The sequence below is a fragment of the Plectropomus leopardus genome, chromosome 1 (genome assembly GCF_008729295.1).
Source record: "Plectropomus leopardus isolate mb chromosome 1, YSFRI_Pleo_2.0, whole genome shotgun sequence".
Classification (NCBI taxonomy): Eukaryota; Metazoa; Chordata; class Actinopteri; order Perciformes; family Serranidae; genus Plectropomus; species Plectropomus leopardus.
The window spans coordinates 8,071,328-8,086,858 of record NC_056463.1 but is presented as its reverse complement, the minus strand read 5'-3'; the positions used below and the strand labels follow the sequence as shown (position 1 = coordinate 8,086,858).

At 37.3% G+C, this 15,531-nt stretch overlaps 1 protein-coding gene across 1 annotated transcript; it reads left to right on the top strand.

Annotated features, from left to right (window-relative positions):
* Positions 1-1,139: 1,139 nt before the first annotated feature.
* On the top strand, positions 1,140-13,077 carry scamp2l (secretory carrier membrane protein 2, like). The gene is made up of 9 exons (XM_042491249.1): positions 1,140-1,311; positions 3,359-3,436; positions 3,544-3,627; positions 5,156-5,285; positions 6,225-6,353; positions 7,857-8,016; positions 9,194-9,295; positions 9,792-9,909; positions 11,366-13,077. Exons 1-9 carry the CDS (start codon positions 1,147-1,149, stop codon positions 11,510-11,512), a joined length of 1,113 nt encoding a protein of 370 aa, XP_042347183.1. The 5' UTR covers positions 1,140-1,146; the 3' UTR covers positions 11,513-13,077.
* The last annotated feature ends 2,454 nt before the right edge of the window (positions 13,078-15,531 follow it).

Below are 15,531 nucleotides of genomic sequence, written 5' to 3'. Positions count from 1 at the left end.
CTTGCTGCAGTGTCTTGATGAGAAAGATGAGATGTGCTGTCTAAAGATGTTTCAAATAGCCTTTCATATAATTCAGCCTTAAATATTTTTAGTACCTTTATAAACTGTGTTTTTATGCCTCTGTGCATGAGATAGACATGGCCTGTGGTGTTATGTTTGCAGGTTGTCCATTCCATTCTTGTGAATGTGATATCAAGAACACCTTGAGAAAATTTTGTCAAATTTGGCACAAACGTCCACTTAGACTTAAGAATGAACTGATCAAAATTTGGTGGTCAAGGGTCACTGTGACTTCACAAAACATGTTTTCATAATAATTCAATAATTCATGTGCTAATTATGACAGAATTTAACACAAATGCCTAATAGCATGTTGATAAATTGAGGACATTTGTAAAAAACAAAGTCAAATGTCAATTTTACGAACTATAGGTTGCATAAATAAATAATGGACTTAGCTACTGTGACGTCACCCATTGACTTGTGGACTTCCATTTCTTAGCCCCAATTTCAGCATTTCAGTTGTTACCGTCTTGTTTTTTGTAGCCAGAAGTGACCAAATTTGGACAAGAGGCTCATAAACTGTAGCTACCTCACAAGCAGCCAGTCACTTAACCGCCGCGCCCCTAAATATGCATAACTTTGTTGCTTTTAATAAAATGCAAACAGGTGAGTAGTAGAGAAATTCACCCCTTTAGAGTTATCATGGACGTTGAAATTGGGGGGCTTTCCACCAGAAAATTTTGAGCATCAAACACTGAATTTTAGTTTCTACATTCACAGACAGACAGACAGACACACACACACACACACACACACACACACACACACACGCGCATCAGATGTCACTCTAAATAGACTAAATGAACAACAAAAAAATGGACACCTATGGTAACCCATACTTCCCAACGCACACCACCTAAAGCCAACTAAAAAGCCTTAAAAAGCAAAATAAAGTTTAAAAAAGATCTCCCTTTGACATACCACAACAGACTGGATCTTATTTCAAAATAGACACGAGTGGACTGAAATCAGACTCATTAGAAGCGCACAGCTGACGTTACCTCAAAAATAAAGGTATGTCAATTGATCAAAAATGTCTCGAGGACAGCCTCCTGGTGACGCGGGCCACCTATCGAGCCGCGCATGCGCAGAGGCGCAGTGTCACGGCACCGTCAGGAGCAGCCGCCGCCGCCGGGGAGACACGGGAGCTGTCGTGTTGTTTATTTCACACAAGATAAACTTTTCTCCACCATGTCGGGATTTGACAGCAACCCCTTCGTGGACCCAGTGGACGTCAATCCCTTCCAGGTGAGACTGCAGTTTAGTTTTCAGAGTTTTTAAGGAGCTTTTTTTTCGTGTAAAGTGAAGACTGAAAGAGATATGCAGCAACAAAAACCTGTTTGGTTGGTTGCTGGGTTTGGCCTCAGCATTTCCTGGCTAAGAATCGTCACTATTATGAAGTATGACACGTTGTAGTCCAATTATAGTCTGTTTATAAAGATTATCTTTGAAACTGTGTGTTTACGCTGAACGTGGGCTGTTAACTCACCTGCGCAGGTGAGCAGACCCACGAGCAGGTGCCTGCTGATATTTAGCCATTAACTGTGACTCCTCCTCAGCACACCGTCGAAAGAAACCGCAATGAAGATTTTTAAACTGGAACCTGACTTGGAAAACTGGGATTTAATGGCGCGTTTTGTTTATTTTTAAGATCGTTATAATGTCAGTTTTCGTTTTATTTTCACATCCCAGTGTTCTCAGATTTAAAACCCCGAGGGAATAATGGTTATATGTGAGCATATGTCTTAGTGACAAATTTACCTAAAGAAAATGCACCTCTCTGTTTACTCAAACACAAGAAATTATGTCTTTGTCGAGACAAATGTGGTGCAGGGCCAAGAGTCTATTAATAGTTAATATGGTGAGAAACAGGTAAGTGTTCTTCCTGGACTAGTTGGGACTCTGCTGCCCCCACACATGTCTCCAAATACAAACTGAAGGCTTCTCAGTAACCGGGCTGCAGCTCACTATTATTTTAATGATAAATTAATTTGTCTAATATTTCCTCAATTAACCGTTTTGTCTGTGAAATTTTTAAAAATGGTGAAAAATGACAGATATGTTTTCCCAGAGCCCAAGCTGATGTCTTCAACTCATGTGTTTTTATCTGACCCAAAGTCCCAAAATCCAAAGCTATTAAGTTTGTTGTCATGTATGACAAAGAAAAGCATAAAACTCTTACATGTTAGCAGCATGAAACCAGCAAATGCTTTTGTTTTGCTTTAAAAAGTACTAAAAATTCAATTTGATTTAATTTGTAATTTGTCCCAGAGGGCATTTTGTGTTGCAGCAAGTGTAAAACCATAAAAACACATAAAGCACAAAAAATGTCACACAACAACATACAACTTTTGCCAATAATTTGTATACTGGGTGACTTGCACCTATGAACATTCAAGCTCCACAGGAGCAGATTAGTGTCTGCCATAACGCCGTAGGGTCACGCCATAGGGTCCATAAAAATTTTGTGAGCATCAAATATGACATCATCTCCTAACAACATAAACAGTTTACAATACAGTATACAGCACCCTCAACAAGTCATGACAGTTACAGTAAAAACTTAAAACATTATTTGATTATTTTTTTAAATGTTGAGAAAGTATTGAAACATGCCCTTATTAATTTCCCAGAGTACAAGGTGATGTCTTCACAAAGTGAAGCCAACTGTTCAAAAATCCCCCAAACTATTCAAATGCTTATCATGAATAACAGAGAACAGCATACATAAAAACATAATAAACTGTATGTACAAAATGCTTTGCAGTAAGGGAATTGCTTCACAGACAGAATGGACATAAAACAGGCCAACAACGTTATTCAATAGAATTGAAAAACAAAAAAGGTAATAACGGGGTACAAAGCAGGCATCATGGCTTAATAACAGCAAAATTATAAATTATAAAAGCACTAACTCACAAACAATAAGTCATAAAAGTAAAAAAAAAAACATTTTTAAAACAATTGCACCAGTGTGAAGCATGAAAAAAGGATTTTCAGGCCTGTGCTGATGCATGTATTCATGCTAGTCTGGGAATAGGGTCTGAAATGAATATGATTGACAGACGCTAAATGCTTCCAGGAGCAGGCATAAGTTTATTTTTCAGAATCTCAGGCCAGTTTTCATTTGCAGAATGTCAGAAGACTCATCATGGAAAACCAGAAACTGTTTGGCTCTTTTGCTTCAAAAGTACCGGAGCAATAGTTGCAAATTATTTTTCTGTCAATCAGTTAATTGACTAATCATTGCAGTCCTACTCAGTGATACATCACAATTCATTGTGTTCTCTTTCAGGATGCCTCAATCACACAAGCCACCAGCGGAGCCTCTGAAAACATCGGAGAGTACAACCCATTCTCTGCAACTGAAATGGTTCGCTCCTCAGTGTTTTTTAAATGTAAATACAGGTGTGATTGTTCTGTATCACTGAGAGGGAAGTTTGGTATTTAAAATGCATTATTGCTCCAATTGTTTCACAGTCCCACACTGGCACGACCATCCCTATCTCTGCTGGCTCCTCTCAACCCGCCATCCTGCAGACCTCTGTGGAGCAGAGCGCAAAAGTGAGACACACACACACACACACACACACATTTACATATAAAGGAAAATAAATAAACTGGTGTGAAATGACATTTCAGCCACTGGAGATTAACAGTCTGTATTTGGGAGTTTGCTGAAGCTTTGAATGTGCTAAACAAAAGAGGCTGACAATAATAATGCACTAAAATTTTTGATTTAATAATTTACTTACTGATGTCGATATTTTAGAGTCAATAAAAATCAGACATCAATACAGTAGTATTACTCAAATCCTTTTATATAAAGGTCCAGTAGGATTTGATGGCATCTAGTGGAGAGGTTGCAGAACTGAAACTTCTCTCTTGTGTTTAGCATGTGGAGCTATGGTGGCTGACGAGAAAACACAAATGGCCAGTGTTTGGTTCGTCCGTTCTAGGCTACTGTAGAAACAAATGGCAAACTCTGTGTAAAAGGGCCCGCTACTGATGTAGACATAAATAGCTCATTCTAAGGTAACAAAAACACAGCAATTATTATTATTTTCAGGTGATTATGAGCTAAGAAAAACATAGTTCTAAATATTATAAATAATTTCTGACAGCAGGTGCCCTTAAGTCCTACACAACATTCCTTGAAATAAGAGTAAAAACATGAAAGTCTAAAATACTTAAAGCAAAAGTCCTGAATTCAAAATGTTACTTACTTAAATTAAAGTAAAATAAATTTCATCTACAAAGTCATTTTAAAGCATAAAAAGTAAAAGTACTCATTATGTAGAATGGTTCCTTTTTGCAGTGTTATATTATAGCATATTATGTTTTTCTGTTCTGTTTGTCACTAACTGATAGATTTAAGACCATTTGAATGTTGTAGTTTATCAAACTAAAGCCAGTTTTTGAAAGTTAATGTACTACCGGGGAGGTTTGCAGTATAGCAGTGCATAGTAACATTTAAACATGTATTTTAATGTAAAAAGTAACCACTAAATACAGTGAGTGGCAAATAAAAGCAGTGAAGTAAAAAGCACATTTCCCTCTAAAGCTTGCAGGACTAGAAATATAAAGTAGAATAGAATAGAATTGAAATACTCTCCATTACTGTTTAAACAGTAATGGAATAAAAGTAAAATTAATTTGAATAAGGATTGTTGTGTCAGAAGAATTGTGACTATGTTTATTTTACACATTTTGCATTTTGAAAATTCAACTTATCTGTGCTCTTTGGTGGAATATCTTGTCACATATTGCATATTTGCCAATGCCAATATATCTGTATATTACCTAAAATACCTAAAATCGGTCGCTAGCCTAATTTTGGTATTGATATATCAGTTGGGCTGCAGGGGTGAGTCAGTAGTTACGATCAGAGAATCGGGGTAACATTTTGTCTCAGGAGCTGGTGACCTACACTGCTGAATTAGGTGTGTAGTGGGTGTACTGTTGCCTGTGGTGAAGCTCATGAATTTCCCATCACCGGGATACTGGGTGGAAAAAGTGCAGCAGTGAGTTTTGCGATGCAGTGATAGTATTGCAGTGTTTAGAGAGTTGCTCTTTCATCATCCTCTGTCAGGCAAACGCAGCTGCTGGCCAGGCTAAACTGATCAAACAGCAGGAGGAGCTGGACAGAAAAGCAGCCGAGCTGGAGCGGAAGGAGCAGGAGCTGCAGAACAGGAGTGAAGGCAGAGTGCTCAACTCTGGCGGTAAGCTGATGTTTTTGGAGATTGTAAGTACATTTGAGCTGTACATGTACCGTAACACTTAGATTCATGGTCTGCGTTCTTATTTGCTTAAATAATTGAACTTGATAGGCTTATATTTGGGACAGACGTTTAGACGGGACGGGCTTTTAATTCCTTTCACACAAAACTTTTGCTCAGCAAAGATGGGAAATACAGTCACATTATTTATTTAACCTTTTTAAACCTAGGCAAATTGGCTTTGTTTTTATTTAAAAACATAGGAAGGAGGTAATGAGCAACAGAAGAAGAAATGAGTAGTACAAGAGTACAAGATAATTTCCTGAAAATTTGCCAAACAACAAACAGAAAAAACTGAGAAAGTATAACAAAAAAAATAGAAAGCGAGAAATGACCTGAAAAAATGCTTTAAAATTACAGTGATTCTGTAAAGTATCTTTCATGATAATCATTAGTATAGTTCACTGGACATTTCTCACTAGCTGTTTTAAAATAGCCTTCTTCATCTACTACTCTCTTTTTTTGCTCTATTGTTTACTATGCCGGTAATTCTGTCTACTTTGTGCTCATGGTTTCATGAAAATGAACTGAATGATTGAATTGTAGAGCATCTTACCAAGTTAATGATGTGTGTAGCATGTCCATATTGACCAAAGTTTAAACATATATACATATTTGTATGCCTGATCTCAGCAGCTAACGAAAGTTATCTCCAGCAGGTAGCCAACAACCTGGTTTTATACATTCAAACACCTTCTATAAAAACGAAGTGCATGGCAACCAGACCAGGCCTCTAATACAGGCCTTTATTTGACAAAATGTTTAGCCACACCAGGCTAGTAAAAGGGACTGGGTGTATACTTGGGAAGTTTTATGGTAAATGATGAAAATTGACACATTGCTCGCAATGTTAATCCAGCTCTGATTTTTGTTGTCATTTAGCCAAAGAGAACAACTGGCCTCCTCTCCCCAAGTTCTCCCCTGTGAAGCCGTGCTTCTATCAGGACTTTGAGGAGGAAATCCCTGAAGAGTACCGCAGGATCTGCAAGAGGATGTACTACCTCTGGATGTGTAAGCACTCCTGCATGCAGTCTTTGTTTCATTCCTGTTGTTTTTGAATGTGAAAGAGTTATTGATCCATAAAACAGGATGATTGATATCTGATTATTTTGGTATTAAACCTGTACCTGAAACACTTGTTCTACTGCCACAAAGTTATAAATCGTTGAACCGCTCTCAAATTTAACACTTTAAAGTTACTTTTAAGATACTCTAATATGTATTAGTTACTTTTACAAATATTTAACAGTACACAATCCACATGAACCACTCTTGATGTCATCTTAAATAACATCTATTGCACAGCACTTTATGCTTCATGAACTTTATGTATTTAATGAGATAATATGTCACTTTAAAAGCTGGTTCTCCTCTTACTCCCATTACCTACCATTACATTACTTACCACACGTAAAAGTGAAGGCAGACTTACATGGCAGATCTGTTTAAACTAGATATTTCCTGAACTAGCTAAGCTAAAAACACAATAATACTGAATCTGTCAGCATGTTTGTGTTTCGCTCACTACCGAGTCTGTTTGTAACCAGCAGTGTACCAAAAACTTACCTTCACTTCACCTGCTCACGACTTCAGATAAAAGACACCCAACTGTCCTGCTATTGTTTATGCTGTTATAACAAATGTGTGAACTAACCGCAGACATTTACCTCGTGCATGGCTGGACTCACGGTGGTGTGCCACTGCACATCCATATTTGGTGTTATTTTGGCATAAAAAATGATTTTTTTTGCCTTTATTAGACAGGACAACTTAAGCCTGAACGGGGGAGAGATAAGGGTTGATGTGCAGAAAAGTGCCGGGGTTGGAGTCAAACCCGCAACCTTTGTGGCAAGGTTGTAGCTTCTGTACATGGGATGCCCGCTCTTCCAAATAAGCCACCAGGCACACAAAACAATTTTTTTGTTTGTTTTTTGTTTGTTTTAGCATGATGGAGGTTAAATTAAATAAATTAAAATTATTTTTAATTAATTAAATGGGATACGCTTCATGATATGATACATTTTTAGAGCCATTATTAGCATAAAATAAAACAAATTCACAAAAAAACCTTTTCTTTAAAGAAAACATATTAAAGTTGTCTTTAATATGTCAGAGCCAGTCAGAGAGGTTGACAAAGATGAAAAGACAACCACAGTAAAGACAGTGAGGAGGAGTGGGCTTCATTACAGATGTGGCAGTGGTGTTAGCAGTAGATTAGAGAGAGACGACTGTGAACCTCAGCGTCAGGTGAGGGAGACCCAGTGTGCAGCTTGACAGTGATTGCGACACGTTATAGTTTGTAATGTCAAAAAGCTCTAAGAGTTACTCAGTGCAATAATCAATGCTGTAAAGTGGTCTGGAGGGGGGTTGTATGTTTGTGTTATGGTCCCACCAGGCCTCCACAATTATTGGGGAAACACTGAAAAAGCAAAAACAAAAGCACAGTGTAGCCTTTGCTTTGAGGTTGATGTCTTTGATGATAGTCCAGCTCATTGTTTTTGTCTGTCCGTGCAGTCCACAGTGCCACTCTCTTCCTCAACGTGCTGGCCTGCCTGGCTTACTTCACTGCAGACGCTGCGAACGGTGTTGACTTCGGTCTGTCCATCCTCTGGTTCATCCTCTTCACCCCCGTCGCCTTCATCTGTTGGTACAGGCCTGTCTACAAGGCCTTCAGGTACACCGTTTCACTGACAAACAAGTATTCTTTGATTTGCATTATTTACAGGACAGGATGTTACTGTTAGCTAATTAGTGGTTTGTGTGTTTTTTCCTAAATAAATAAGACTTTCAAACTTCAGCCAGAGGGGTTAGAGGAAGGATATGGGAGTCACTTTTATTCTGCTTTTGTTCAGTTTTGTGTCTGCCGAAAAGCATAAATGTGAGTTTTTGGTAGAGGAGAAGCATCTGAAACAGCATCTACACCTTCACTGGACTCTAAAATAGTTTGATAGTTAACAGTTAACAGTAAAATCTTAAATATTAGCTTTAACAAACAGACTAAATACCAGGTTTCTGGGTGTTTTTTGGTCTGAAAGAGATCACTATATTTTGTTTATAGTAGATATTCTGTATCTATTGAAACTTTGATTGGAAAAACTGAGTTGTTGATGCTCTTTGGACTTTTTTATTTCTTCAATACACCAAATATTGTGGCAGCAGTATACCACGATATGAAAGTTGATGGTTATCATACCATTTGCTTACCTACAAGAAAAAATGCAACGCAATGGAAAATGTTACCATTATTTTAGACATGTACATAGGCTACATCCATTAAAAAAGTTTTTAAGTTTCGGATATAGTAATATGATGTGTGTCCAACCAAAAATAACCCTTCTATTATCATTTCTTTAAGGGTCATTTTACTGATGATAATGATAATAAGTTTGTAATACCATGATACTGTGAAACCACATTATTTTCTGTGGCAATCATCATACCATGAAAGTCTCACACCGTTTCAACCCTAATATCAATGTTATATAGATATTGCGATACAAGACAAGATATCGCCTTAAGTTTTGAATGTCATAAGTGTTGTCTTTTCTTTGTTTTAAAAAATGCATTAAAGTAAAGTGAAGTCATTTTCTGAACGTAAAAGACTGTTCAAGCTGTTCCATTATCTGCCTTTACCAAATTAGTCATGATACTTCTCATTATTGATGATTATTTAATCTCATTGTGTAAATATTTTATGGAAGCCCTAACGGTAAACCCAACAGTATTGTCGCAATATTGATATTGAAGTATTTGGTCATTTGCCGAGCCCTAACTTGTACACTTGAATGCCCTCTTGAACGCTAAATATCTTTAATAACCTGCTGTTCGTGTTGTCTGTTTTCCCTCTTTAGGTCTGACAGCTCCTTTAGCTTCTTCTTCTTCTTTTTTGTCTTTTTCTTCCAAGTGGCCGTGTACATCATTCAGACTGTTGGGATCCCCAAGTGGGGAAACAGGTCAGTAAGAACCTTTTTAATCTGGACAGTCATCTGTTTGTTTGGTGAAAGTGTGACGCTGTGGTGTAAATTGTTCATTGCAAACAAGATGTTTCTGTTTTCAGTAGTAATGATGTTTCTGTGCTTTGGGTAGTAAATGTAGGTGTGCATGGGTCTGCGTGTTTCTTCATTCACACCTGTGTTTGTGTGTGTATTCCTGCCCTGTATCTCCTCTCCTGCATCTCTTTGACAGATTCCTGCTGCCCTAACTTGTCTGGGTTGCTTCTTTGTAAGTGTGTGGAACTTTTCTCTTTGGGCGTCTTTCCTATATCATGTAATATATTCAGCTTTTCCATCATTTTTCAAACATTATGCCTTTCTGTGGGGCAGGTTAGGATGTTGGCTCCTTTCTCTTTTAATTCAGTCATTTTTTATACCAAAGCATTCTGTTGTTTTCTGTATAGTGCATGCTCACTGTAAATGACACGTGGCTATCTGTTGTCTCTGCTGTTGGCAGTGGATGGATCTCATCGATCAGTATGATCCGGAAAAACTTGGCCGTGGCCGTGGTTATGATGGTGGTGGCCGGTTTTTTCACTGTGAACGCCGTCCTGGCTGTCATCCTACTGAAAATGGTACGCTACATCTCTACACAAAAGAATATTGAATCATGTTACCGTTTGTACTTTGCACATAATTTTCTTACTATTTGAACATTAACTAGTCAAGTTCCATGTACCATGCGTCTCTGGGTAGGTTACATTATATAACCCTTATTATGCTATTTCAAAGTAAACTGCTTTCTAGACTTACCAAAATAGAAAGTCAAACATGGCAATAAATGGCATTTTTTGCTCCAACTTGGTGACAACGCATGCAGATCAAAGAAAGAAACAAAGCAAGAGAAACTAAAAATGATGGTGAAAAAAACTTACAATGCAGCTGCAATAAAAGGGCAAGCAAGACATCAGAGGGAATATGAAGATTTAGAAACTCTCTAAGGGTTATAAAGGTTCAGAAGCACTCTGATGCTGTGTTCAAACTATAGACTGTGAATAAGTATCTTTAATGTTTCAGTTTTAATGTTTTTTTGTTTGCCATTTCCCCATGAATTATTGTGCTAATTTGAATGACAAAAATGTGTTGACTGCCTTTCATTATGTGTATTTATTACAGATTTGGGCCAAGAAGAAGATAAAAAATGTCTTAAAGATTAAAATGAGAAATTGGATTGTGCAGTTTTGGTGGAAATATGGTGTGAGCACATAGTTTGCAGATAATAATCAACAGCTTGGTCTTAGCGCAGACTCCGCTTAGTGCACACGCTTGCTGTTAGAATGAAATTATGTCTTTAAAAGGGCCAGGGACACATGCTGCATCTTTTACAGCAAATTTTTGGGTGCTACTCTATACCAACTTTCAAGGGGTGCAGAGGTAGGTTGAGTCAGCACTGAGTTTGGAGCTGATCTTCTTTAAGACATTGTTTCTTGTGTGTCTTAGGTGAAAAATATTGTACTTGGGACAGATGTCAAGCTCTGGGTCACCCTGCACAAAAATGATCAACTTCTTCTCCATATTGGACATAAACTGATATTTACGGAAGAAAGGAAAGATTTATGTCGCCTGTGATTGGTTGTTCCTCATCACATGACATGCAGTGCGTGCTGCTCCGTTCCAAAAGTCGAACTTTGTTAATTCAGGACACAGTTGGGAACAAAATGTGTTTTGCATGGTAAACAATTGATTTGAGGTGCTGCTGCTCCTTAAAGAGAATCCCAGTTTGTTTTTTCGGTGCAGTGCATTCTGGTAGTTGTAGGTTTTCTATCTCAAGCAAAAGCGAATGCCACAGTACTTTTTATCTGTTTTCTCTGGTCATGTAGCACCGATTTCAAAAGTATTTGTGTCCTTTTACCGCATAGACAGCCTCTTTACAGCAGTGAAATACTTCTTTAACTTCTTATTTTGTTTTAAGATATCCTCCTCCGAACCAGCAGACAAATGGGACAGACAACATCCTTGCGATTTGTCTTCTGCTCTGATTTATGAACCTGTTACTGCCCTAATCTGAGCCCCTCTCCCTTTATCCCACAGGTCCACTCTAAGTACAGAAGGACAGGTGCCAGCTTCACCAAGGCCCAGGAGGAGTTCTCCACAGGAGTCTTGAGCAACCGAACCGTGCAGAGTGCTGCAGCCAGCGCCGCCACCTCCGCTGCCCAGGGAGCCTTTGGCAGGAGCTAGAGAAATTAGGCATCCACGTCCTTCATGCCTCAGGCTAGTCTCTACTCGGACCAATGCAGCCAAGTCCCAACATACTTTGTGGGTTTAGGGGGTGTGGGTTTGATTATTTAATGAAAAGGGCAAAAAAACAAGTAACTTATGATGAGGGGAATTCTTCTCGATACAAGACCAGCAGAGTGAGGTGCCTCCATTCTCATCTTACGATACAGAAAACAAGCTAGAGGTCTTATTCAAGCAAATAATTACTTGCACATGTCTCGGTTATTATTGATCTCTTTACCACCCTCATCTGCAAAATTCTATCAAAACTTATTCTGGAAAATGCAGCAAGTTGAGTTGAATAAAAAAAGGCGTAGAATGAGGAAGATTGGTTGTGACAAAAAATAACCGGAAACGGTATAACTAACTGGAACATATTTAACATAGTCGATTAAAAATGTAAATGTGAGCGCATCTGCGACGCGCCACAGAACAGGGCTGGGGTTTACTGATAAAGAACATTTATTTAAATCCTGTCACTGTTAAATACGCTGGCGGAAAGTATTAGGATTTTTCTATCTCACAGTTCATGTAGAAATAACATACTGGGGCCTCAGACTTAAACACTGCGAAGCGTTGGGATTATAGAGAAAGCGTATTTGACATGAGAATGTTTTACCATCATTGAATGATGGATCCACATAATGTATGTATACATATTTTTGTCATTACAGCAGCATGAAGAGCGTTGCAGGGTAACCAGGCCATTCTGCCGTATAAACACTTCTAATGTATGCACTACACTTTATACTACCGCTGCCCTGTAAAATGACATGCTTAATGTTACACTACTGAAGAACACAGTTACTGATTGAATTTCGCTTACTAAATTCTTTGTTTATGTGTGTATAACGTTGCGTTTAATAATTGCATAATTAATGAAGGTGACGGGATGAAGATTTGTCTTTCTACTGTTTTAACCAACTTACTGATGTCAATGAAGTGAGACAAAAAGCTCTTTTTAGGGCAAATGAAGACGTGGTTTACCTGGGATGGCATATTTTAATTCATGTTGAGTTATGTTTTATGTCATAGTATGGCGCCTTGCTGGGATTAAAATGAAAGACAGGGTGCTGGTTAAATAATGTAAAGTTACTGACATAGTATAGAACTTAGACGTTTTTACGTAGAGAAGTGTATTAAAGGGAAACTTTGGTGTTTTTCAACCTGGACCCTGATTTCCCATGTTTGTGTGTCTAAAGCGTTATTTGCATGAGAAGACTTTTACCAGGAGACCATAGGCTTTAGAAATGAACCCTCACGTCTGTATTTGGTGTGGCACATTTGCACGGGATAAGCAGAGTCTGTATTTTACTAGAATTCACTGACACCATCCCCCAGATATGATGTACGCAGTCATTTGTAACTCCACTTTTCACAACACAGGAACACGACACATCACCAGGCAGTGATGTCCAATTTTAACCCTTTGAAACCTGGGAGAATTTTTTTTTTATTTTAAATATATAGGGAGAAGGCAAGAAGCAACTTAACAACTTGTGGTCAAAAAATGAGTAAGAAACAAGTAAAAAAAAAAAAAAAGAAAATTTATGAAAAAGAAAATTAACTTAAAAGGGTTAGGGTTAGGCTTAAGGAAAAGTAAAAAAACAAACAAGAAAATGCCCCCTCCAAAATCCTTTTCAATATATGTGTGTGTGTGTGTGTGTGTGTGTGTGTGTGTGTGTGTGTGTGTGTGTGTGTGTGTGTGTGTGTGTGTGTGTGTAATTTTGTTCTCTAACATAATTAAATCATTTTAAATATATATATTACTAAACACTATTACTAAACACACATCTTTTTTTCAAATTAATTATGTGGTCATTTTCTTATTTCTTTTTAAGAATTACTTGAAATTTGGTCATTGCCTTTTTCTCCATGTTTTTTTAACAAATAAATCATACCAATTTGCCCACGTGTCAAACAATATAGCTTTTATAAGGTGTCTGAATGCAGCAGAAGAAAACTGATGTCAATCCAGTATTCAAAGGGTTTACCTTTTTCCTTTTAAATGTGGATTTGTACAACCATTGAGATTATTACAAATCACATGAGGTCCCCTGGTAATACTAGTCTCGTGCGAATAGGACATTTTTTTTTTAATTGGTCCAGTGTTAAGCAACACTGCTGTAGCTGTGAAACAGGCTGCAATGTAACCTCTCTGGGCTAGGACCCCACAGAGGTGTCTGTTTTTGCCATTGACAGGTTTAGAGTGTCTGACGATATTATGGAAACGAGTCTAGAGAGAAGGAAAACCTTTAAAGCAGACGGTAAATAAAAATGCTTAGTGTCTTTGTCAGACACTATGAATAACAATCTGAGCCTGTCAGTGGCAAAAACAAGCACTTACAGTGGACTTGGATTGATGGTGTGAGGTTCTCCCAAAGGATTACATTACAGATTATTTTTCCTCTGCTATCTGCAGGCCTCTCAATCAATATTGGACCAATTTCAAGAAATGTTGTTCCCATTTGTCAATTAGGCTAACAGAATATGGGAAAGTAGGGTCCTGGTTGAAAAATACTGAAGTTTCCCCTTAATGAGCACAAAGAACACTATTTATCTGTCGATAATACATTCTTTTGACTTTGTATCCATAAATTATACTGCATCTTAAAGTCATGTGTTACTGAATAGTCGCAGATAGTTTGTATTTTCTAACTGCTTTATACCTACTTGTTGTTAGGTTTTAGCATTTTCACATTTTTACTTGTGAATATATATAAACATGCTGTCCCAGTACGATCTTTTGTAGCGGTGACACTGAATCACTTTGTTTAGGTGTAACCTCAGTGCCTTTAGCAGGTGTTGGGTAATAGTGTTTTGTCTGATTTTGTTTGTCTTAATAGAGACATTTATTTTATGGTGAAGTTTCCCTTTCAAGGATCCTAATGTGTATTAAGGTGTGTTGTACATATTGGTGTCTTATTTAAAACATATTTACTGGAGGGGTATTTGCTCAAAATCGGTTCTCAGTCTTAACATTAAATTAAATAAAAGTCATTTTTTCCTCTTTTGAAAATTTGGATCATGTTTAAGATAGCTGGTTATATTAATGTTACGTTACCTGTGGGTTTTTTGCTATTGTTGTAAGTCTGTTCCTATGCACAGACTTCTTCGCTGTGCAGAAGTACAAAAAACGGTTGACTCCATATTCAGTATGAAGTCACATGTGTCGTGAAGAATTGAAATGACTTATAACTGAAGATGTGATGGGGATAAAAATCTACTGTGTACTGATTTAAGGGGTAAGCACTATTGGATATGGAGTAGAGCTGTAAAGTTATTTGGTAGGTTACGATATTTTGAAATATACTTTTTTCCTGCCTTAAATGGTGGAAAGTAATTAAGTAGCCTATATTTAGAAGTGCTGTACTAAAGTTCAAATTTAAGCTACTCCTTATTTGAATATTTCCAATTCAACCCTTGGGTATCACTTTAATTTACTACCACTTAAGGCCATTAAGAACAAAAATGTCCACTGTCAAAAACTTTCATAAAATGTTTTCATATAAAAATATTTTTTTCCCCACTTTTTTGGGTTAAATCTTTCAATCAACTTCAGTCCTGATCAAAAGTACGAAATATTTAAACATGTTTGGAATTTAAACCATTCAAATGCGAGTTTGATTCGCCAACATGATGTCACTGTTGTTTTAGTGAAGAAAATACAAAGAAAATGTTATTTTCCATTTAGTAAATGAATGGGAGCTGTTTTTTTAAGACAGTCTTGAATATGTTAATGATTAGCAACAAGATTGATTTTGATGCATAAATAGTTTTTGTGCATCATCAGATTTCAAATTTAGGACCCTTTAATGAGAGTAAGGACAAAAATGTCCACTTCCAAAAACTGCTATAAAAATATTACAGATTAATATTTTTTTCCTCTACCTTTCCTTTTTTTTCTCTCGATCAACTTCAGTCCTGATCAAAACCACCAAACACAGTGTATTATAGACCCATTAGAAAAGCTGATATCT